This window comes from Lagenorhynchus albirostris, chromosome 1 (genome assembly GCF_949774975.1).
Source record: "Lagenorhynchus albirostris chromosome 1, mLagAlb1.1, whole genome shotgun sequence".
Lineage (NCBI taxonomy): Eukaryota > Metazoa > Chordata > Mammalia > Artiodactyla > Delphinidae > Lagenorhynchus > Lagenorhynchus albirostris.
The window spans coordinates 121,006,147-121,031,023 of NC_083095.1; the positions used below are offsets into that span (position 1 = coordinate 121,006,147).

Consider the following 24,877-nt stretch of genomic DNA (forward strand, 5'->3'; position numbering starts at 1 on the left):
CCCTGGTACATAATAAATGTTTACTATTATCATCATTTTAAATTCAGAATAATCTCAATTTAGCTCCATTTTATAAATGAGGAAACTGAGATTTATTAAAATTAAGTAACATCTAATAAGGGAGACGTGTTGACCAAAACCTATTCAGCTACTCCCTTGATGTTAAATAGAGCACTGTAGTAATAACTTTTCTTGTCTGTACTTTATTGTGTGTGTCCATCTTGCTGTCTCACTTGATCTCAGCAGCATCCCCTTGTGGAAGAGGTAGGCTAGATTTTATCATCCCCAGTTCATAGATGAGGAAACCAAAGCTCCTAGAGGTTAGTTGAGATGCGTGCATGTGGCAGAGCCAGGACTCAGATTCAGGTGTTCTGATGTCTCCTATAGTGCACTGCCAGAGAGTTCGAGCATATTCCACCACGTTGAAGTTGTCTAGTAATAGGAATTGTTTCTCTGATGTTGCTACTCTGTACACTTTCTCACAGTTTGCATCATAATCCCCTTGAAGGTGCTTTTCCGTTTGTCCCTTATTTGTACGCAAGTTGGAACCAAATTTGATGTGGTGCATTTCAAGTACTACTTGCTACCCTCTGGCAAAAGACCTTAATTTCTTGAAATTATTAATGACCATTAGATGGACATTAGTAACCTAGTACTTCCTAATAGGGTGAGCTGTTCACTTCCTAGGATTCTGCTGTGCTTGAACTTCTCCTAGGAGCAGCTCAGTAAGTGTCTGAGCCCCGCGTGCTGGGACCCTCCCCACTGATGCAGACGGCATCATGGTGCGGTCTGGTCATGGCAAGCAGGTAGAGTGGTCCAGGGGAGTTCCTCATCACTAGACCTTCCACTTCGCCCTGTATTAGACATTGGCTGAGATCTTGCAATGCTGCTGAGCTCCGAGAGGAGCCATAGATCCACCCTCCCTAGTGCCAGCCCCTCCGCAGATGTTAATGTTGCTGCGTGGATGCCTGTTGCTTGGAATCCTAGCTTGGCTCACAAGCTTTGCCCTGGACAACAGGGAGTGACCTGCAGTGGTTCCAGAAACCTGGGACAGAGGCTGCTGTGCCTTAATGCAGCTGCTCAGCAACCCTGCCCCCCCACCCCACCCCCCTGCCCCCCCACCCCGCAGACTCCCCCGGACTCTCCCTGTGGGTTTGTCCACTGGGCTATGAGGCAACTGTGCCACCCTCACATTCTTACCTTCATTTGCTCAAAGTCCTGTACACTCACTGCTCATTCTAGGAAAATATCAAGAAGTAAAAAAACTGACAATTTTTTTATTAGATGCCCTAGGAGTCTTCCCAGACTTAAGTTGAAATGATCTGGAAGAGAGCCAAAGTCTGCCAATCATCAAAGTTTCTAAGGTGTTGAAACAGCCTTTGTGGTCAATGGCTTTTGACCTGGGGAAGGGGAGCTAAGCTGTGGGAGATTTTAAGTTCTTTTCCACGCTTCTTCCTTCAAGCTAAGGATAAATGGTCTCTGTCCCCGGGGCTTAGAATAGAACGTGGCACACAGTAGATAAGGTGTTGAATGAATGCTATTTCAGGTAGAATTTACAAAATAATAGATCAGTGTATCCAAAACATTCACTTATGCCTAGAACATCATTATTTTTTGTGTCTTTTTAAGAACAACTAATAGCATAATGCCATGAACCTATCAACTAGATACACTGGGAGTAGTTATTTATATTACTGATTATAAAAGGATTAATTCATCTCAGGGTTCTGCTGAAACATTTTAGTGCTGCTACTTCGTTCACAATTCTGTCTGTATTTGCTTCTTGGAAACTGGTTGCCATAGCATGAAGCAGTGAACACTGGTGACACCTGTGGTATCTTATTACACTCCCTGTGAATGGCCACCTCGCAGTGACCAAAGCGTCTGTCCCCCTAGGTCCACCATCTTGCAGCAGCAGTTCAATCGCACCGGGAAGGTGGAGCATGGTTCAGTGGCACTGCCGGCCGTGATGCGCTCCGGCTCCAGCGGGCCTGAGACCTTCAATGTTGGAAGCATGCCCTCCCCACAGCAGCAGGTCATGGTTGGACAGATGCACCGAGGCCACATGCCCCCGCTGGTGAGGCTACCAGGGGACTTGCCCTGCTCGTCACTATGCTGCCTTTGGTGTCCAGGGAGCCACACCAGCCTGGGGATAGGTTGTGTGTGTCATCCTCACTCTCACTACTTCCTGTCTGAATCCTGGCTCTTCAGCTGTGCAGTCCCAATGCCTAATTCCCAGTGTGTTTTCTTTTAAATGGGTGGCTCTGGCAATGCCCTGTCTAGGACCACAGGTGTCCTTTAGGGCTGGACAAGGACCAGTGGCCTCTCCACGTGGTTTGCGAGAGAGGGATAGGACCCTGCTCCCCTGCCTGCTCATCGGCCCAGATACCCCTCAGGGAGGCTTAGAAGTAGACCAAGTCTCTTCCGATCCACACATTTCCCCCCAGCGGATCATTGGTTCTTTCTGCTGTGCTGGTCTACCTGACTCGGGGCCTCTCTCAGGCCTGCTCTGGAATCCCATGCTTTGGGGCAAGAACTTTTTGAAAGCAGAAAAGCCTTAAAGTCCAGAGGTGATTTGAGTGGAGAAGCGTGTTGACTGTAGGTTTGGGTGGAATCTTATTTACCAAGAAGAGTTCTGATGTAGCACACCCATGTGATTCCTGTGCAGGAGACCTTCTGTCCGGAGCACTCAAGGATTGGGTCCCCTGAGCTCCCCTGCAGGGACTCTTCCTGAGCCTTCTTGTTTTCCACACTCTGCTGATGAGAATCACCCTATTGCAAACACTCATATTTAGTGTCCTACTAATGTATTATAATACCTACTGGCCCCCCGTTGAAATAGGAGCTGGTTCGGGCAGTTTGTTGAGACATACCCTGGGCTGCTTTCTCATGATCTCAGGTCCACTTTCCTTGCTCATGTAGAGCCTGTGTTGCCAGTCCAGGAGTATGGTGTGACCCCTTGTGTTACCTGCCTTTGCAGACCTCGGCCCAGCAGGCCCTCATGGGGACCATCAACACGAGCATGCACGCTGTCCAGCAGGCCCAGGACGACCTCAGTGAACTTGACTCCCTGCCGCCTCTCGGCCAGGATATGGTAAGTGTTGTTCAGTGTTTTTATTCGATGTCTCTGCCCTGGCAGAAAACGGGGTTCTGTGCTCTGGCTCGATTCAGTGAGATGAATCTCTGTCTCCAGCTAGGTGAGTTGGAAGTCCATGTTTTTTCAAGAGATGGAGTCTCCATCTCTAGGCTGCACCACAGGAGGAGACAATCCTAGGGTGCTACAGGCTGTCGGCAGTACCCCATAAGGGCTAAGAACTTGGACTCGAGTCTTATCATTTGGACCCAGATTCCAGCTCTACTGCTCAATGGCTGTGTGAATCTGGGCAGCTTACTCTCTCTAAGCCTCCATTCTGTCATCCCTGAGTAGGGCTGTTGTGAAGACCCAACCATCCAATCATGTAAGGAGTTCTGAGTCCCGCACCTAACACAGTAGTGAGAGCCCGGTGAGTATTAGCTGGGTTTGTTGTTAGTATTTACCCATGGTTCACACACTTGAGCAAGCATCACAGTCTTTCAGAGGGCTTGCTAAAACAGATTGCTGGGCCCCTCCCCCATTGTTTCTGACTCAGTAGGTCTGGGGTGGGGCCTGAGAATTTGCATTTCCAGCAAGTTCTCAGGTGCTGCAGCTACTTGTTCAGAGACCATGCTTCACAAACCACTGGGTTACTACTATTGAGCTTTTCAGCGAGGCAGATTAGCTGCCTTCCTGTAGCTGCTGCTGCATGAAATTGTCTAGCCCCTTGCTCCTTAAATTGTGATCCACAGGCCAGCAGCATTGGCAGCACTTAGGATCTTGCGAGAGGCACAGAATCTTAGGCCTTACCCCAAACTTCTGAATCAGAATCTGCATTTTAGTAAAGTTCCTAACTGTTTTGTGTACACATTTGCAAACCACTGGCTATCACTGTCCTTCCCTGCCCTGCTTCACACGTTAAAAATCACCTGAGGAGTTTTAAGGACGAAGCCTAGGGCCCAGGTCAGACCAAACAAATCAGTGTTGCCGGTGGGTGGGGCCTGGGTATCAGTGGGTTTTCATCTCCCTATTGTGATTCTAATATGCAGCCAGGGTTGAAGACCACTGCTTTAAGACTGCCTGACCCTCGTAGGGCCAGAACCAAGACACAATTTGTAGCCTCATCTTGTCCAGCCAGGCTAACTGCCTCCAAGTTTTCCCTGCTCGGTGTTTTTCCTTTGTGTACTTGTGTACCTGCAGGGTGCAGCATCCTTAGTGCTGTTTCTCCCAGGGCCCTGAAGTCATTAAATATTTTGCTTTGGGGAGCTTGAGAGTAAAAATACATATGGCAGACTCCCATATCCAGCACAGTTGTGAGAGAAAGTTTTAAAATATCTGGATTTAATATTCTTGCTTCACCAATTTTCAAAGAGTTAGTATATAAAATATTTTAGTGCTAGACATACGCTGAACCAAGATTAATATTTTGGGAATGTTTTGGGAAGCAGATCAGCACCTTATATAACCATAGGATCATCATTACCAGTGTATAAATGAGCATTTATTGGCTAAGACCAGAAACAGCCAAAAACAGAATTTGCTATTTATAGGGTCAAATGAACATGAAGTATAAGAACTAGAAAGGTTTTAAAAGACCATTGAGTGAGATTCCACAGTAGAAGAAATGAAAGGCACAGGAGTTGGGTGAAATGTGCTCGAAGTCATATCATTTGTTAGTGGTAGAGCTGGATCCAGAGCAGGGGTCTTGACAACCACCTCCCAAAACCCTACCAGGAAAGGTGCCACGTCAACATGACATTCATCTTGTGAACAAAAGACAATTGCTATGCTGATAGAACACGCATGAGCTAGAACACCCTAATTCTAACCCCATTCTCTAAAAAACAAGATGAAGATTAGCAACAGTTGTTGTTGCCACTGTGCAGTATTATTATGAGATACTAATTTTTTTTATATATATAAATTTATTTATTTATTTATTTTTGGCTGTGTTGGGTCTTCGTTTCTGTGCGAGGGCTTTCTCTAGTTGCGGCAAGCGGGGGCCACTCTCCATCGCGGTATGCGGGCCTCTTCACTGTCGCGGCCTCTCTTGTTGCGGAGCACAGGCTCCAGACGCGCAGGCTCGGTAGTTGTGGCTCACGGGCCCAGTTGCTCCGCGGCATGTGGGATCTTCCCAGACCAGGGCTGGAACCCGTGTCCCCTGCATTGGCAGGCAGATTCTCAACCACTGCGCCATGAGGGAAGCCCCATGAGATACTAATTATTTTCAATTTTTAAATTGAATTTACCTACATAAAGCCACAGAATTTTTCTCTCCAAGATCTGAAAGACAACATAACGTGAGTAAAAAGTACTGAGAAATTACGTGCCATTCAGCATGAGTGAATGAGCAAGAAGCCTGTTAAGTACATCGTTCAAGGTGACTTAAGGGCCTCGTTGGTGCTGGCCCAGTGAAAATAGTGTGGCCAAAACGCTGGTCTCATTTTATGGCACAACTTCTCTGGTTTCCTGGGCAATCCTGTGCAGCACTTTTGTCATGAAGTTGTCTGGTTTTGCAGGCGTCTAGGGTATGGGTTCAGAATAAAGTCGACGAATCCAAACATGAAATCCACTCTCAAGTCGATGCCATCACAGCTGGAACAGCTTCAGTTGTTAACCTCACAGCCGGTAAGTCCCTGAGGAATTTGTGGTGTATTGTGATTTTGTTAAAAACAAACGTTCTTATTCTTTGATTGAAACAACAGATTTGTCCTATTCTGAGAGGAGAGTCTATTATTAGGCCCTCACAATGCTTCAGACATTTTCTCCCACTGACCCAGGAGAAATGCGGTGAACATCTCATACCTTTTTGTCTGGATCATGCATCATCAGTAAAAACCACTTATCCAGCTCTTCTCATTGTTCAAGCTGCTGGACATACTTCAAAGTATATCGAGGCCAGTTTCTCCCTTCTGAGAGCTTACAGTCTCAAAATGGTTTTAGATGACTAGCCATCATGGGTGCCTTCTTCTGTCTTGTCCAGCCATGGTCTCCTCTGTATAGCACGACTCCCAGCCTTGCACTGTCACATGAGAGACAGGGAAGATCTTGGCTTCACCAAGCAGCGTTGCAGTGTTTCAGGGGTAGAGTTGACCTCTCCAAGCGGCTGACCTTGGAGCAGCCTTCTGAAAAGGGCCGTGAGATGCTGATTCTTCCTTGGGAATTTTAAAGGTGCACATGCTCAGTATCTTAATATATGAGGCCTCGGGGTAAAAGGACCCCATGAAGAGCAGTACCTTGGAGATGGGGAGACGTCTGACTCCTGCAGGATGGGGGCGTCGTTGGTGGGGGCAGGGTTCTGCTGCCAGTGTTACCCTGTTTCCTGTCAACCTGGGCTCCCCTCAACCTTCACCACCCTCCTTGGATGGTTATGGTCCTTCTCTGTCCCAGGTGACCCTGCAGACACCGACTACACCGCTGTGGGGTGTGCCATCACCACCATTTCTTCCAACCTGACGGAGATGTCCAAGGGCGTGAAGCTGTTGGCGGCCCTCATGGACGATGAGGTAGGCAGCGGGGAGGACTTGCTCAGAGCTGCAAGGACCCTCGCCGGGGCCGTGTCGGATTTGCTGAAAGCTGTGCAGCCGACTTCTGGAGAGGTGAGCTTTGGGGCCATCAGTCACTCGGGTTCTGATGAGGGAGGTGCAGCCTCTGGGTCCCATGCGGTTCTTGCTTCCTGAGCTGTCCCTTCCATCCTGACGACTCATGTTCCCACCCTCTGGGGTTTGGAGTTGGTGAACTGGGTGCAGAAACCATGGTTCAACCTTTGAGACTGGTTGAGCTCTTAGTAGGAAGCCTCCTTTCCCCACCCAAGGGTACTTGATTAGATGTAACCTCAGAAACTAACACACGTGACTAATACACATTTAAAGGGGATACAAGTCTGTACGCTAATTTCCTACCAGCTGAATGAGGCTCATTATTTGAGCATTTCACATCTATGCAGCCGTTGCTGGTTTGTGAGCCACAGGCATTTCCTTGCATAGATTCCACCAGGACATGGATGTCTCCCGTCTGGCAGATAGTTCAAGAGTCTCACTGAGGTGCAGGAGGAGGCCATCCTGTAGGATTCCTCCTCCTGCACTGCCCTGTCTGACGGCGCTGGGGAGGCAATGCATTCTCTTTCCCACTAAGATGTGCTCTGTGTTCGTAGCCTCGACAGACAGTTTTGACCGCCGCTGGAAGTATTGGACAAGCCAGTGGAGATCTTCTGCGGCAGATCGGAGAGAATGAGACTGATGAGCGATTCCAGGTAAGATATTTGCAGCCCATAACCTTGGAGCCTAAGCGATGGCCTTAAACCCAAGCAGGGAGAAGGTAATGAGAAACTGAGTCTTCCTTGAGCAGACAAAAAAAAAGATGAAGGTGGATTATCTCAGAGTGTGGTCTTTATGTGTTAAAGAAAAAGAATTTTTAATTGAAAGACTCATTTCACTTACATCGTGCATCACCACTTTGAAACACTTACTTAGCTGTTCTCACTAGTAAGCATGCTACACTTTCTTCAAACACAGATACGGATGGAATAATGTCACAACCACCCTTATACCGACCACCCAACCTCTAGAGTTATCAACTCGTGGCCAAGCTTGTTTTATCTATTTGGGGTAGTTTTTAATTGCATCATTCTTTTTTTTTCTTTCTTTTTTTTATGAAGACATTACTTTTTAAAAATGTTTTTATTTTTTACCTTATAAATTTATTTCTTTATTTTTGGCTGCGTTGGGTTTTCGTTGCTGTGTGCGGGCATTCTTTAGTTGCGGCAAGCGGGGGCTACTGTTCATTGCGGTGCGCGGGCTCTCATTGCAGTGGCTTTTCTTGTTGTGGAGCACGGGCTTTAGGCGCGTGGGCTCAGTAGTTGTGGCTTGTGGGCTTAGTTGCTCTGCGGCATGTGGGATCTTCCTGGACCAGGAATCAAACCTGTGTCCCTTGCATTGGCAGGTGGATTCTTTTTTTTTTTTTTTAATATCGTCATTGGAGTGTAATTGCTTTACAATGTTGTGTTAGTTTCTGCTGTACAACAAAGTGAATCAGCTGTAAGTATACATATATCCCCATATCCCCTCCCTCTTGAGCCTCCCTCCCATCCTCCCTACCCACCCCTCTAGGTGGTCACAAAGCACCGAGCTGATCTCCCTGTGCTATGTGGCTGCTTCCCACTAGCTATCTATTTTACATTTGGTATGTCAATGCTACTCTCTCACTTCGTCCCAGCTTCCCCTTCCCCAGCGGGAGGATTCTTAACCACTGTGCCACCAGGGAAGTCCCTAATTGCATCATTCTTGAGTTCACATGTAAGAGTGAAAACACGGGCGCTCCCTTACACTCTGCTGACACATAGGACAGGCTTTCCTTTGTGTTTAGAGCTGGGTCTCTTGTCTGTGTCATATCCAAAACCACAAGTGTGGCAGTCTTTTTTGTCACCCCTTTGTTTTCAATACCAGGGACGTGTCCTCTGGGGATCAGCTGTAGCCACTGTTTGCAGCTGGCTGGATGCACTGCCAGCTCAGACAAGATCTCAACCTGTTTGCCTCTATTCCCAGACCCCGCAGATGGGGTGCAGAGGCCTTCTGCCAGGGATCTTCAGGCTCAGATGAACTCTTCACATACTTGTGGGAAGATACCTTTCATTCCTCATCCTCCTAAGTCTTCATTTTACAAGTAACATACAAATACATTCTAATTAAACTGTTATAGTTGGAGCCCTTGTTCTCTGGAAGATGCCCTTTTCCAAATCCTATGTCAGGTTCAATGTTTGGGATTTCTGTAGAATTCAGAATTAAAGGATCATTCAACTTTCCGTTAGCGTTCAAGTCGCTTCGGGGCAATTTTGCTTGCTATTTTGTCTAGAACTGCCGAACTTCATCACCTCAAGACATGTCAGTTACGCTAAGACATGGTCATGTATGTTGTGGATACATGAAACATGTACCTTCTCTGCTCTCCACATTCCTGGGGTGCTGGGAACATAGCACTCATTCAGATCCTGCAATACAATGAGACATTCAGTGCATGAACATTCATGTGATCATGGAGGCTGAGACCCATAATGAGTGGTAGGAGTATTTCTGGAAGCCATTTCTGTGCTGGAATGTCCAATAATAACTGTAAACAGAATTAACTGTAGACCACATAAATACATCTCAGTAAAGCCAAGCTAATTATGTCCCCATCCTGACTTCCCCTTAGTCAGATCCTCAAACTACCCTTGTGTGTCCTGTGCATTCTGTATTAGAGCAAGTAATTCTTTGTAGGTAGGTACCTACTTAGGAATTGCGTAAATACGAGATCCATCTGTTGGTTTACTTGGCTTAATTATCTTGATGCAGTCAACTTATTTTCCAAAGTGTTTGGGAAGATTGAGAGGGAAGTCACAGTCCTTCGTTAAGGCATCTCGTATATCCTTGAGTATGTATGTATGTATGTATTTTTGGCTATGTTGAGTCTTCACTGCTGTACATGGGCTTTCTCTAATTGCACCGAGCGGGGGCTACTCTTCTTTGCGGTGTGTGAGCTCTAGGCGCGCAGGCTCAGTAGTTGTGGCGCACGGGCTTCGTTGCTCCGTAGCATGTGGGATCTTCCCAGACCAGGGATCAAACCCATGACCCCTGCATTGGCAGGCAGATTCTTAACCACTGTGCCACCAGAGAAGTCCCTGCCTTGAGGTGTTTTTTGTTTTTCTTTTAAGATTTTCCTCTTTTTTTTTCTTTGACAGACTGTTTCCATCACAGTGTAAATGCTAACTCCGCCTCCTAATATCTGCTTCTATGCAGACGTGCTAGAGAAGCAGGTTCAAGTTTAGGGTAGGTCCTGTGGAGGCGTTCTTAACAGGGGAAGGCCTGGCTTGAATGTTTCCCGTTCTCTAGGTAAACACCAGGACAGTAAGGTGATCCTACAACCTCCTCCAGTTATGGGTAGCCCCTGGCTTACTGACATTGGATTTCTTACTCTCTATTTTTCTGATTCTTGAGATCCTATCTTGGAGCTTTTTATTGAGTTTTCAATGTACTGCATGTTCCCGGAGTTAACAAAGATTTATTTTACATGAGCTGCATAATAGTGGTCTTGTTGAAAAGTTTGACAAGGGCCTTGTCAGCAACTATAGCCATAGTATCACGTTCTTTTTCTAACTGTATTTTTTTTTTTCTGGGACAAAATTAATAGGAGGAGCAGGATTTCTATAAATGAGTCTAACAAAGCCCTTTAGAACAGTCAAGAGTCTGCATGACCGAATCTTGGTCCCTGGGTGAAAAGATGGATCCTATCAAGGGAAGGAATACTTTGACCCATTTTGGGAAGACTGCTTTTAAAAATCTTGATAATAATTTGTGACATTCAAATTTTGTTTTCCCTGAGCATTGAGATAGATGTCCAAGAACTGTAACTTTGCAGGCCATGTTGGGAGCAGTTTCTAGAAGTTGTATGACAGATGAGTGCCAGTCAGATCCCAAAGGCATCTTCAACTTTCGGCACCACAGGCTGTGGTTTTCCCTTGGACATCCAGTAAACACCAGAGACCTAAAAAAGGCTGGACCAAGCTGTTCCTTTCAGGCTGCTTTGTTGTTGTCCATTTTTAAAGCTGCTTATTTGGTGGATTCATGGGTTTCTGATTTGCCTGGATAAGGTAGAGTCTGCTCTGTGTAAAATTGTACAGGCTAAACACTCTTCCCAGTATATCTTCTCATAAAATACCTTGTTGTAAAGACTCTGTGGTGCCCTTTGCATTCAGAATCAAAAGTGCTTTTCATTATCTGATGAATTAATAAAGACTTCTGACCACACTTCCTCTGGGAGAAAGCCTTGACATGTTCAAAATAATAATGGCTTATATGTTTGGGAAGGCATTTCCAAACCAAATAAATGACTTTCAGTATTAAAAGCCAAGAAGTGAATTAAATGTAGCAGTGGTGATTCTTCAGGTCACAGAAGTGGGTGACACATCTGATGGGCTAAGTCAAAGGATTTTCCATCCTGCAGGCAGAAAGCCTTTATGTTGACTTGAAGCATAAACTGATCTCTCAAGGCGCAGAGCTCCTTGCATCTTCAGTGAGGTCTTCTTGTAGCTGGTTTATTTATGTAGGCTCCCTTTCCACTTTTCATAATAATTCATCTCCATCCAGAAGGCACCAGAACACTGAGAATCACTTATGTTCAGAGCATTCACGGGCTCTTGAGCTGGAGGTGCTATCCGTGCATGTTCAACGTTGCCCTCTGGAGGCCGAGATGTGGCTGAATTTCTGATGACGGCTTGGATCTTGTGCAAAGTAGAAATCAGAAAAATAAATTTTCAAGTTAGAGTGGGGATGATGATGATGGAGGCCGTGAATTTTATCCTTCCTGCTGCTCATAGTGTATATTTTCAGCTGATCCACCACAGACTCAGGAGATGTTGTCAAGATTCTAAGTGTTGTTTAAGTGCACAAATGTGAGTCAGTGGTTAAAATACAAGCCTTTCCCTCACACTAACCTATTTTGGATTGAAACCTATGCTACTTAATGTATAGGAGACTGTGTTATTAGGATGTAAGTCTCCTTCCTTAATTAGCTCTCAGGCTAACTGGACATTTCAGAAAAATAAATGGAAAAATATTTTTCTAAAGTACTCAAGGAAAAAGGTCAAATAGAATTTTAATAAAATGTTTAAGTGGACCACCACACTTTACTTGCAAGCTGTGAAGCGTGATTAGGAAAATATAAATGACTATTTTTTTTTTCCCTTTTCTTAGGACGTCTTAATGAGTTTGGCCAAAGCTGTTGCCAATGCTGCTGCCATGTTGGTACTAAAGGCAAAGAATGTTGCCCAAGTGGCCGAGGACACAGTCCTACAGAACAGGGTGATTGCTGCCGCCACCCAGTGCGCCCTCTCCACCTCCCAGCTTGTGGCGTGTGCCAAGGTAAGCCAGTTGGCACCCCAGCCCTTTCTACAGAGTGTCACACGCTCTCATCTGCCTCCAGGCATTGAGAGGAACCAGGGGCAGAACTTGTTAAAATTGTCTAAGACTTAGAGCTTGCTTCAGGTGTCTTTTAGGTGACATGACAGGATTTTAGTATAAGGTGTCCAGTTCTTTAATCATTTTTTCCTTGTTCAAGTCCTCAGGCAGTGGTCCTTTTTGTATCTCATTGCCATTTCTCCATGCCAATTGCTGTGTCTCCCCTTTGGACTTCTCAGCATGTCTTCTTTACCCCTGTGCACAAAGAGCTCTTGGATTGTGTAGTTACAGCATTAGATATGGGTTCAGTAATAATCCGTAGAGTCCATGGGAGCCCTTTCTGCACTGCACAGAATTGGAAGGAGGTAATGATGAAGTTCATGGTTGCCAGTTAGGATGTACACCCTTTGTGTAATACACTACTTCATTAAGCACCATCATCCCCGTTTTACTGAAGAGGAAACTGAGGCCCTTAGATGTTACTGATGACAGCCACAGAAATCGTAAGTGGCAGGACTAGGGTTGCAACTCGGGCCAGTCTGACTTCAGATACCCTTTCCACTCAACCATGTGTATCTTTGCTGAGATGACGTGTCACAAGATGGGAGCCATCTGTTTCTCAACCTGATGACATAACATATTGTACAGATGTGTAATCTGGTTCAGCCTGGCATTTCTGGTCCCATCGGAGCATTTGCAACATCAGTCAGAGGGGTCACTGATGGTCTCCCTCCTGCTTTCCTCGTTCACCATCCTAGTATCACAGGTTACTGACACAACTCCCCTAATCTTTCAAATAATTTAGAGGCAGAGTTCCAGGAAATATAATATATTCCTCTGGAAAAAAATATAATTCTTTTACATAGTCTTTATCTCAGCTCAGAAGACTCAATTCAGAGGTTCCTAAGAGCAGGAGGTATAAAGGGTAAATATCAGAAATTTCTCTCTACAGAAGTAGTCAGTAGTATCAATGGTTGTAGAGCACTAATGGAGATGAAAGTTAACGGGCATCTAAAATCACAAAGTGAAATGGTGAAGTATGAGAAACCTCAGTGATGGTTTGGTTGAATCCCTGGTCCTATAAATAAGGAACTGAGGCTCAGACCACAGAAGGATGTGGTGGAAATGCTAGTGGGTGCTGGAGACCAGAGTTGTCCCACGGTAACCAAGACTCACTCCTGTCTCGCTTCAGGTCGTGAGCCCCACCATCAGCTCCCCTGTGTGCCAGGAGCAGCTGATTGAAGCAGGGAAGCTCGTGGACCGCTCAGTGGAGAACTGCGTCCATGCCTGCCAGGCAGCCACCGACGACACTGAGCTGCTGAAGCAGGTCAGCGCGGCGGCCAGTGTGGTCAGCCAGGCCCTCCACGATCTCCTGCAGCATGTGCGACAGTTCGCCAGCCGAGGCGAGCCCATTGGTCGCTATGACCAGGCCACCGACACCATCATGTGTGTCACCGAGAGCATCTTCAGCTCCATGGGCGATGCTGGTGAGGGGCTGGTCTGTGGGTGGGCCGGTCGGTTTAGGGTTCCCTGATGGTGATGATTGTGAGTGAGTCGGACGATGGTTGCCTGGACATCTGGCAAAAGGGAAAGTTCTCATCCGCCTCAGTCAGAGACTTCTTCCCTGAGGCTGGGAAGAAGATTTGAGATTCCTAATGTGCCTGTCCCAGCAACACTGAAAGACTTAACGTTAACTAGGGTATCTTTATTTAATAATTCAGTTACACAGTAAATCCCTTTTGTTCCAAGAATGTCCACGTTGGATACGGTAAAGTTGGTGCAGCCACAGGGGTAGGCAGGAATGAGGCTTGGAATGAAGTTTATTACACTGACAGGTCCCACACAGGGGGTCACTGCGTGTCACACGGGGTCACAGGGGAAGCATCAAGTTCTGATCAGATGGCAGAAGACAGGATTGAGGAGAGAGCTTAGGCCACCACCTACGTTGGGATTTCTGTGGGAAAGGCAAGATGAACAGCTTAAGTTTGGCAAGTCTGAATAATTTCAGCTGGCTCTACCCTTATAGAGGTGATCCCTAGTTGCCTGGTCCATGGCTCTGGGATGATGAAGGCAGAGGAATATTGTCTTCTGGGCTGTAGGGACCAGACAGAGGATGACTCTGGATTGGGTAGTTTACCACCATGCTCTTGGCTAGACCCTTTACTATCTCTAAGTATTGGCTAGCTCTGGGAGGGGCAGTCTCTTTCCAACCAGAAAGGTTTTTCTAAGATGTCAAACATCACGAGATAGATATATATATATATATATATATATATATATATATATAATGTATGTATGTATGTAAAATGCACCTTTTCAGTCTATTAGTTAAAAATTATGTCTCCCCAGACCCAGCCCATCACTATCCCATCTAAATCTCTAGAACTGACCACTTACCAATTTCTGTTTCATCTTTGCAGAAATGTTCAATCTTCCTACTGACATTTATGTGTATGTACAACACGCTCTTTCTTTTCATATTAATGGAATTCTGTTACACATACTCTTCTGCAACCTTTTCCACTGAATATATTACAAAGTTTCTTCATGTTGACCTATACACTAATCTTTTTAATGACAGCATAGTATTCTATTCAATGAATGCATCATAATCTACTTAACCAGTTGTCTTTTAATGGACATTTAGGTGGTTTCCAAGTTTCTGTTTGTTTTACAAAATTAATATTGCAGTAACCATTCTTGTAAAAATATCTCTGTTTACTTTGGGGAGTATATGTAGGATAAATTCCTATCAGTTGAATTTCTGGGCCAGTAAGTATGTACATTTTTTATTTTAAACATGTCTGAAGTTTCTCTCCAGAAAGGTTCCACAATTTGCAACCCTACCAGGAGTTTGTAAGAAGTCTATTTTCCTACTTCTTCCTCAGCACAGAGCAACACTTCTTAACGACTATATTTTTAAAGAAAATTACCTTGTGATTTTCTCTATCCTTCTTAAGTGATTTAAGAGATGGCACTGCTCCACACATCTGGATTTTTTTGGTTCTTTTGTTTTTATTTTTTTTAATAAACTTTTTACTTTGGAATATTTTTTCTATATACAGTAAAGTTGCTGGGGTAATAGACTTCTCTTGTACCCTTCCCAGTTTCCCTCCTTTTTAGCATCTCTGTTAGGCCGCGGGACATTGGTCAGAACTGGGAGATGAGCATTGGTATGTTACTGTTAACTAAACTACGGACATGGTTCAGATTTCACCAACTTTTCACTAATGTCCATTCACTGTCCCAGGATCCAATCCAGGGTACCTTGAACTGAGCACTTTTTGATTTTCGTGAAAGCCTTTTTCCCCCTTAATGTTAATAATGCTTCGTCATCCTTCACAAATGACCTTTCGGGGAGGAAATTGCTCATATTTGAGTAGTTTTATTTTTAATGTTGACGATGGTACCCCTCCCACTTCCAAAAGGAAGTTGAAATAGATAACAGTAAAATCCCAGCTACTAATAACAATTACTAATAACGAGATCAAAATCAATGCTGGGAAGGAAAGGGTGAGTAGATTGATAGGAAGACTGGGCCAAGGCAAATCTCAGCATCTGAGCATGAAACTGGGGTCTGTGCTTCCTATGAGTGAGAGCCAAGTGACACAAATAGAGTAGGTTATGTGATACCACTCATCTGGTGTTAGGTAGCATGCAGATTGACTCAAAATTTTAGAATATTTTTCCTGTGCACATTACTCAAAGAGCTCATTATAGGGGCTTTTGTGTAAGTGGCTTCTGACGTGAGGTAAATAATATTTTCTATATAAGTATTTACTAAGCTTAAATGCACATAATAAATCCACATAATCTTGTTCCCTGCCTTCTCTTTATAAAGGGTTCCTCTTAGGTTACTTATGTCATTTTTATCCCGCACAGTTAAAGACTGAACTTGGATGTGATTGGGGGTAGACAGGCCTGGCAGCCGCAGGGAATATTTTTGGTTCAGAATCTGACTTGGCTTCATTGCTTAGGAATGGAGCATGGAGGCTCATTTCTCTTCGTCCCTTTTGCCAGAGGAATAGAGACAAGACTGTGCTGGCTCCTGAGGTTTCCCCTGAGCTTTAGGAAGCAGACAAACAGACTGCATCCTCTGTCCCACCCTCTAGGTGAAATGGTACGCCAGGCCCGGGTCCTGGCTCAGGCCACCTCAGACCTCGTCAACGCCATGAGGTCAGATGCGGAAGCAGAAATCGACATGGAGAATTCCAAGAAGCTCCTGGCAGCGGCCAAACTCCTGGCTGACTCTACCGCTCGCATGGTGGAGGCTGCAAAGGTAGTACATTGGATTTATTCAATTGAAAAGTGAACATCATTGAAAGTTAGGATTTGGAAGGTATCTTCAAGAAAGAGAATGGTCAGACGAGTGTGCATTTTTGTTTATTTAAAATCTATATGGCTTTGTAATGTTTAACCTTCTTCAAGTGGGAAAGGGGAAGGTCTTGGAACACATGAATGAAAAAACTCTTTAGGGAAGTGGTGCTGACTCAGCCATAGACAAGAGTCCCTGCTTAGCCAGTACTCTTTTTACATTGGGTCATTGCCATTGGCTTTAGTGAAAATGATGGTTAATTTCAACTTGAGATTTCAACAGCAAATTCACTTTGACCTGTTTTCTTCCTGCAGCCTTAATGTCACTTTGCCCTCCATTCGACTTCTCAGCTAAACTTCTTTCAAGATTTTGCATAGGTGACAAACTTATGGTTACCAAAGGGGAAAGGTGGGGAGAGGGATAAATTAGGAATTTGGGATTAACATATACACTCTACTATATATAAAATAGATAAACAACGAGGACCTACTATATAGCACAGGGAAGTATACTCCATATTTTGTAATAACCTATATGGGAAAAGAATCTGAAAAAGAATGTATGTACATATAAATATATACATAAGAATAAAGGCAGCAAATTCTCAAAACTCACCACTTAAAAAAAAAAAAAAAAAGATTTTCCATAGGTGTTTCCTGCTTCACTGTTACCCAAAACCCAGTAGCTATTTATAGGAGAGTTTGAATAAAGAGTTAACAGACAACTTTGTGCTTTTTGACAGCTATCCTATGTCATGATGCTTCTTTTTTTAATTTTTGAGTTTTATTTTATTTATTTTTTTATACAGCAGGTTCTTATTAGTCATCCATTTCATACACATCAGTGTATACATGTCAACCCCAATCTCCCAATTCATCACACCACCACCCATCCCCCCCACCACGGCTTTCCCCCCTTGGTGTCCATACGTTTGTTCTCTACATCTGTGTCTCAACTTCTGCCCTGCAAACCAGTTCATCTGTACCATTTTTCTAGGTTCCACATACATGCGTTAATATACAGTATTTGTTTTTCTCTTTCTGACTTACTTCACTCTGTATGACAGTCTCTAGATCCATCCACATCTCTACAAATGACCCAATTTCATTCCTTTTTATGGCTGAGTAATATTCCATTGTATATATGTACCACATCTTCTTTATCCATTCGTCTGTTGATGGGCATTTAGGTTGCTTCCATGACCTGGCTATTGTAAATAGTGCTGCATTGAACATTGGGGTGCATGTGTCTTTCTGAATTATGGTTTTCTCTGGGTATATGCCCAGTAGTGGGATGGCTGGGTCATATGGTAATTCTAATTTTTAGTTTTTTAAGGAAGCTCCATACTGTTCTCCTTAGTGGCTGTTATCAATTTACATTCCCACCAAAAGTGCAAGAGGGTTCCCTTTTCTCCACACCCTCTCCAGCATTTGTTTGTAGATTTTCTGATGATGCCCATTCTAACTTAAAAGCCAGTGATTCTTGTTTATGGTTTCCTTTGCTGTGCAAAAACTTTTAAGTTTCATTAGGTCCCATTTGTTTATTTTTGGTTTTATTTCCCTTTCTCTAGGAGGTGGGTCAAAAAGGATCTTGCTGTGATTTATGTCATAGAGTGTTCTGCCTATGTTTTCCTCTAAGAGTTTTATAGTGTCTGGCCTTACATTTAGATCTTTAATCTATTTTGAGTTTCTTTTTGTGTATGGTGTTAGAGAGTGTTCTAATTTCATTCTTTTACATGTAGCTGTCCAGTTTTCCCAGCACCACTTATTGAAGAGGCTCTCTTTTCTCCATTGTATATTCTTGCCTCCTTCATCAAAGATAAGGTGACCATATGTGCATTGGTTTATCTCTGGGCTTTCTATCCTGTTCCATTGATCTATATTTCTGTTTTTGTGCCGGTACCATACTGTCTTGATTACTGTAGCTTTGTAGTGTTGTCTGAAGTCAGGGAGCCTGATTCCTCCAGCTCTGTTTTTTCTTTCTTAAGATTGCTCTGCCTATTCGGGGTCTTTAGTGTTTCCATACAAATTGTGAAATTTTTTGTTTTAATTCTGTGAAAAATGCCACTGGTAGTTTGATAGGGATTGCATTGAATCTGTAAATTGCTTTGGGTAGTGTAGTCATTTTCACAATGTTGATTCTTCCAATCCAGGAGCATGGTATATCTCTCCATCTGTTTGTATCATCTTTAATTTTTCTTTCATCAGTGCCTTATAGTTTGCTGCATACAGGTCTTTTGTCTCCTTAGGTAGGTTTATTCCTAGGTATTTTATTCTTTTGGTTTTGCAGTGGTAAATGGGAGTGTTTCCTTAATTTCTCTTTCAGATGTTTCATCATTAGTGTATAGGAATGCAAGAGATTTCTGTGCATTTATTTTGTATCCTGCTACTTTACCAAATTCATTGATTAGCTCTAGTAGTTTTCTGGTAGCATCTGTAGGCTTCTCTATGTATAGTATCATGTCATCTGCAAACAGTGACAGTTTTACTTCTTCTTTTCCAATTTGGATTCCTTTTATTTTTCTTCTCTAATTGCTGTTAAAAGCCAGTGATTCTTATCCAGGGCTCTGTTTCAGAACCCTGTGAAACTTACTGAGGTACACATGCCTTAATTCCACCCCCAAAGAGCCTAACTTCCGAGTTTGCTGCTAAGACCCGGTGTATGTGTGTGTGTTTCACAGAAGATTCCGATGCCTACCTCCGGGTGAGAACTATTTTAAATGGATAAGGCTGTATTTATCTATGATGTTTTTATTATGCAATTAGCATATGCTTTTGGTGAAATGAATAGAAAATGCAGTAAGTATAAATAAGAAAATAGAAATGACTTTCAACTTCATATCACCCAGGTAACGTGTTGAATGTATTCCTATGCATTTCAGATTCATTAAACATCCCCACAGCTTAGCCTGCCTCCTTGGTCTCTAACAGAACAGTAATGTGTCTCAACCAAGTGTGTGAATTGCTTCACTTTCGATGTAATGTGACATGCAGTGACATCCAGTAGACCTTCCTCCTTGTCTGACTCACCATTGTATTACCTGAGGGGCTGATAGTCCTTAGAGATATGTCTTGGGTAGGGCTGAAGAGAGTCCCAAGGAGGGACAGGGTCCGAACTTCCTTCCTCTGTCCCTGATCCTTCTTTCAGTCAAGGAACTCTGTTCCTTAGCATCCCTTTTAGCAAAAATACGCATTAGGGTTTTGGATTATAGTTAATATTTTTAAGGTTGTTACTAGTTTTATTTCCTTTTTTTTCTCCTAAGTTTAAAGAAAGCCATTTCAGGCAAACCCTCATGTTCACAAAAATTACTTGCTAGGCTGGAAAGAATCTTAGTGAAAAATCTAATCTGTCCCTTACTTTACAAATGAGAAAATTAAAACTCAGAAAGATTAAACCTACCATCACATAACCAGGACTGAGCCAGGACCAATGTGCACATTTGTTTTTAGATGTGTAGTGCTCCCCAGACTCTTTCACGGCATTTTACCAAGTTACCAAAGTGTTTGTTATTTTTGTTTATTTATATTAGATGGGACAAGGTTGAGTGTTTTTGTTAAGTTCTTTTAACTTTTTAGTTAAAAGTTGATACTTTGTTTTCATGGTAATATTTTAATTTGCTGAATTTTGTTGAAAGACAAAGAATGTACGATGGTTAGACTTCCAAAGAATATATTTAGTATGAAGAAAAAAAAGATTTCATAATCAGTAACTAAGATTTCAGGCCAAGATTAGTACCCCATATCTAATCCACATTCATCATAAAAAAGATATTGCTAAGGAAGGATCCAGACACGCACGTCAGTGTAACGTGCGGAAATGGTGCTTTCCTGCTGCTTGAAACACACAGTTAAGGCTGGCATGCCACTGGAGGCATTGATAAAGGAGTGGCTTTAGAAAATACCAGATGATGACCAGAAAAAATAAAATGACTCTCATAAACCAGAAAAAATAAAATGACTCTCATAAACTTGCAGAAGAACGCAAAAGGAGCCCAAACAATCCTTTTATATGTGAAATGCAAAAAATATAATTTTTTAGTTGCTAAAAACACAAAAATCAAGACTACTAAAAGTGGTTTAAATTTAAACGAAGATTCCATCCAAGAGGATGGCAAAACAACTCTGTCACAGATGTTAAAACTGTTCCATTCAGTGTGAATTCCTATGACCTTTTATACATATCGTAGTTCAATGAAAGAGATTTTTGCAAATTGGTAAATTTGGCAAGGTGTTCCCATGGAAAATTGAGATGTTTAGAAAATTGATTTCGATAATTGGCGTGTTTCTTTCTGCCTCACAAGCAAATATTATTGCCCGAAAATGTTCATGGGAAGAAACTCATTCATCTACATACATCCAGTGCTGGTCACAAAGCATCCAGGCCCTGTGAGAAGAATCTTGATTGATGCTTTTATCTCAGGCGGACGTGGAAGACTGGATGTGCTTTCAGTTTTTGTCGAGTTATTGGGCAGTAAAATTATCCTCTCCCTACATTACCTTTAGCCTTTCCCTGCTTCAAAATCCTACCCATCTAACTAAAATCCACTTGGACTCCTAACACACTTTAACCTACAGCAACACAGTAAAAGAGCCGTGGGCGTACACAAGGGAAACATGGCCATCGGCTGTGCACAGCACCCTCCTCTTTCCCTGCCTGGATAGGGGCATCGATTTCTCTCATTAGTACAGTTGGGGACCAGTTCTACTTAGCTATATTTGCCAGCCCAGACTCTCTAGGAATGCAATTTCTAGACATGGCCTTTCTTGAACCACAGTGGCTTATAGAATTTTGGATGGCGTTCCCATCCCCCCACTCCTTCCATCCCGGCCCCTGTGTTACGCTGTAATCTTAGCCCATTCTCATTCACCAGTGCCGCAGGACAGGAGAATCTTTCAGCAGCAATATGTGTCTGTCACACCAATTAAAATAAAATTCTCCCTGAGAGATGTGAGCAGGAGGGAGATTTATCTTAACATCTTTTAAACCGTTGGGTTTCTCACCACAAGGTAATTTATGTGGATGATGAATGCTATGATCTCAAGTGTTTAATTGTTTATTTAATTTAATTATTATTGGATTTTTCTTGTTTAGCTGTGCAGTTTGGAAACATCCCCTGGTAGATATTTTTTTGTTGTGAGAGGAAACATCTTTCTCATAAAGATACTGCTTTGGCTTCTCTCTTCCTGTTCCTTGGTATTCATAGGAAAAAGTAACATTGAAGGCATGAATTCAGCGTCTGTGGCATGCTGCCCCTTGGACCTCTTGGAATCTTTCTTTTCACCTTCGTAGGGAGCTGCAGCCAACCCTGAGAACGAGGACCAGCAGCAAAGGCTGAGAGAAGCTGCAGAAGGTCTCCGGGTGGCAACCAACGCCGCAGCCCAGAATGCTATTAAGAAAAAAATCGTCAACCGACTGGAGGTCAGTAAAGAGGCTGGTTTTCCACGTTTTAGATTTGCATAGAGTCCACTGAAAGAATAAGTGAATTCATAAGGCAGTGCCCCTAGAAAGGAAGCTAAATCAAGATAGACGATGCAGTTTAATGCTTTAGGTGCAGTTTAATGCTTTGAACGGCTGGTTTAGGGACATTGTACGTTTATGTTCAGTGGTTTAGGTCCATTGACACAGTTGGAAAAACTGCTTCAGTTCATGGTTGCACAATGTCAGAATCTTTTCAGAGTTTAACATTCTTGAACAGAATTCAAATTTTCTTTCAGGAGGAACCAGGTTTGTTTTTTTTTTTTTTTTTCCTGGCATTAAGGGATGTACACGTTCAGAAAGGACCTTTAGCTAAAAATGTATATATATTGTTGGAGGTAATACTCTTTCACGACTCCCAGTAGATGATAGGAACTTCGGAAGACTGGAGATGGGGATAAATAGGTTTGGAAGGGAGTAATAAATACTTTTGTCGTCTTTCAGAATGCTTATTTATTCTCGGGAAAAAAAAAAGTAATAGGCACAAATTCTGTAAGAAAATAAATCTCTCTCACAAATGTACACAGGAGAGTCTTAGACTAAAATTTGGGGGCATTAGAGGCCAGAACTTGGCTCTAGTGAGGAATCCCTCCATGTGTAATCTGCTGAGTTCTGGAGGAAAGCTGACCTCCTTGTCTGTGGAGGGAGACTAGAGACTAAACACGATTAAGTACGCCAGTGGGGACATCTGGGCCTTTCTGAGCCCAGGCAAGTCAGGAGCCCCAGTGTGTGTGCTTGGTGCTTGACCCAGAGAGCAGCCCATGCTTCTTGTGGGAGAAATGTTTTTCTCCTAAAACATTTAGACTTCGTGCCGCTTATCAGTGGCATCGCGGTCCTGGGACTCGTCCCTTGTCTTTTTGAGAAATGACAGGTGAACATCGGCACTAGAGCCTGTCTTTTTCAATTGTCCCAGGGTACTTAAACCAAAGGAAGACAACAGGGCGTGGCTAGGTTAGAATGTCATTGGTGCTGAAAGGGTGGAGTCTGTGCCTGGTGTGCCCTTTCTTGGAGCCGTGCGGTGACCCCCTTTAGTGGAGGGGATTTATATCAATGTGCGTGTGTGTGTGTTTGCACCTGTGAACCCTGCCTCACCTCCTCTTACTGTCCTCCCCAGGTTGCAGCCAAGCAGGCTGCAGCTGCAGCCACGCAGACCATCGCCGCCTCCCAGAACGCGGCCGTGTCCAACAAGAACCCCGCGGCCCAGCAGCAGCTGGTCCAGAGCTGCAAGGTGAGGCACCAGCTGCCAGAGAGCCAGGTCTGCTGGAGGAGACCCTGATAACATTAGAGCACCCAGCGCCCTGGTAATTCGGTTAAGACTGATCATCCAGGCTCCTAATCCAGTTTGTTCCGGCTCCCATGTTCCAGGTGTACACACACACGTCTGGTTTTTGTCTGTTAAGCGAATGGCCTGTGTTTGGAAAGAGAACATGTTTTTCCCAGCATTGTCTTTCCTTTGTCTAGATTCTTTTCCTTTTTGAGAGCACAAGTCAAGGAGGATCAATGACAAGGCCGTTGAGGGCTCTGAAACGGTAATGAAGCATTGAATTTCCAGAGGGCCTTGCTCCCTTTGAATGGCGGCCTTTGTGTTCAGTCTTCACTCGTCGTGGCAGGGGTGACTTCCTGCTTTGCACTGATGGCACCTGAGGATTTATTCATCCTGTCTGGCCTCGTCGCTGTTGCGCTCTGGTGCTTTCTGTGGTTGCCTCACTGATCTTCCGAGACCTGTCGCCAACGCCGCACTTGAAGCCAAGGTGCCGCAGAGGGTGCCGTCCATCTCTGCCGCCTTCTCTGAGCGCCCAGAGTTAACTGTCCTGGGAGAGCCCCGAGTGGTGCCAAAGGCACATCTCAGTGCCTGGCCATCGCCCACATGTTGACACCATGCCTGACTGAAGTTCCCTGCAGTGCTTCGGTTCGCCGTGGGAGCTGGGTGCAGAGGCATCTTGGATTTGCGTGGGCTCTGAGCCTTCTCTCTCCTTTCTCAAATCTCCTCTGTGAAACCATTTACATGTGAGGGGTGTTGCTGCTTCTACTTCAAAAATGGCTTTACTCCTGTGGGGAGACCAGCCAGGGCCCTCCACATCCTGAATCCCAGTTCTCTGAGGCTAGCCCCTCACTGGGGAGCAAGTTTGCTCTGGTGGAAAAGCCTCAGCAATGCAGGAGGACCCTGTCCTCGGGGTTGTGCACATAAAGAGGAGTTTTCTTCTGAGAGCCAGGCCCCTGCTGCCGCGGGAGTTGGTTTCCTGTTGGGGCCTGACTTCAGCCGCCAGCAGGGGTAGCAAAATGGCATTTCCCCTTCTCAGGGAGCACACGCTACTTGTGTCCAGGAAAATAGTATGAACCTTCCTCCTACTTTTTATGAACAAACGGAACATACTCAGCCCGTGGGTATCTCTGTCAGGGAATGAGAGCATTACTGTTTATCAGGTTGCGGTGCAGAAGGTAAAGTGGGCCAAGTTCCTGGAGCCAGCATAAGAGGATGCGAGTGAAATTCTCCTGGAAATTTTTTTTTTTTTTTTTTTTTTTGCGGTACGCGGGCCTCTCACTGTTGTGGCCTCTCCCGTTGCGGAGCACAGGCTCCGGACGCGCAGACTCAGCTGTCATGGCTCACGGGCCTAGCCGCTCCGTGGCATGTGGGATCTTCCCGAACCGGGGCACGAACCCGTGTCCCCTGTATCGGCAGGCGGACTGTCAACCACTGCGCCACCAGGGAAGCCCGAAATTTTTTTTTTAATTATTGCTGAAATAGCCTCCTGCAAAGAACGTGTCACCAGGGTGGGCTGCTCTTGGACCCTTCCTTAGCAGTGACGGTCACTGTGCCATGGCCTCTGAGGGCCTGGTTGGTCAGATGTGGCGTGGCGCAAAGGGACAAGCCAGAGGACTTGTAGAGAGGGAAAAGGCCAGCATCTCCTAGGCACCGTGGAAGACGGTCACTTTCAAGTGGTCTCACCTTGGGATGCTGTCCTCCCTCCCCTATCCCGGGCATTGGGTTTTCCCATTTGAGGAATGAGAACACAGGAAGAGGAACCACAGTGACATGAAAGCTGACAGATGAAACGTATACCCGCAAAGTCAGATATCGAAATG

At 44.4% G+C, this 24,877-nt stretch overlaps 1 protein-coding gene across 7 annotated transcripts in view; it reads left to right on the forward strand.

The window, feature by feature from the left end:
• Positions 1 to 24,877, forward strand: part of TLN2 (talin 2) — a 448,850-nt gene that overhangs the window by 297,066 nt on the left and 126,907 nt on the right. For 4 of the 7 annotated variants that reach the window (XM_060151222.1, XM_060151260.1, XM_060151243.1 and 1 more), the window contains 10 exons: positions 1,897 to 2,077; positions 2,981 to 3,094; positions 5,593 to 5,701; positions 6,464 to 6,672; positions 7,227 to 7,325; positions 11,800 to 11,967; positions 13,196 to 13,490; positions 16,116 to 16,285; positions 21,608 to 21,736; positions 22,908 to 23,021. In XM_060151222.1, coding sequence (XP_060007205.1) covers positions 1,897 to 2,077; positions 2,981 to 3,094; positions 5,593 to 5,701; positions 6,464 to 6,672; positions 7,227 to 7,325; positions 11,800 to 11,967; positions 13,196 to 13,490; positions 16,116 to 16,285; positions 21,608 to 21,736; positions 22,908 to 23,021 — 1,588 coding nt within the window. The remainder of the gene's footprint in view (positions 1 to 1,896; positions 2,078 to 2,980; positions 3,095 to 5,592; positions 5,702 to 6,463; positions 6,673 to 7,226; positions 7,326 to 11,799; positions 11,968 to 13,195; positions 13,491 to 16,115; positions 16,286 to 21,607; positions 21,737 to 22,907; positions 23,022 to 24,877) is intronic. The other 3 variants (XM_060151236.1, XM_060151251.1, XM_060151268.1) reach the window with 1 other exon arrangement.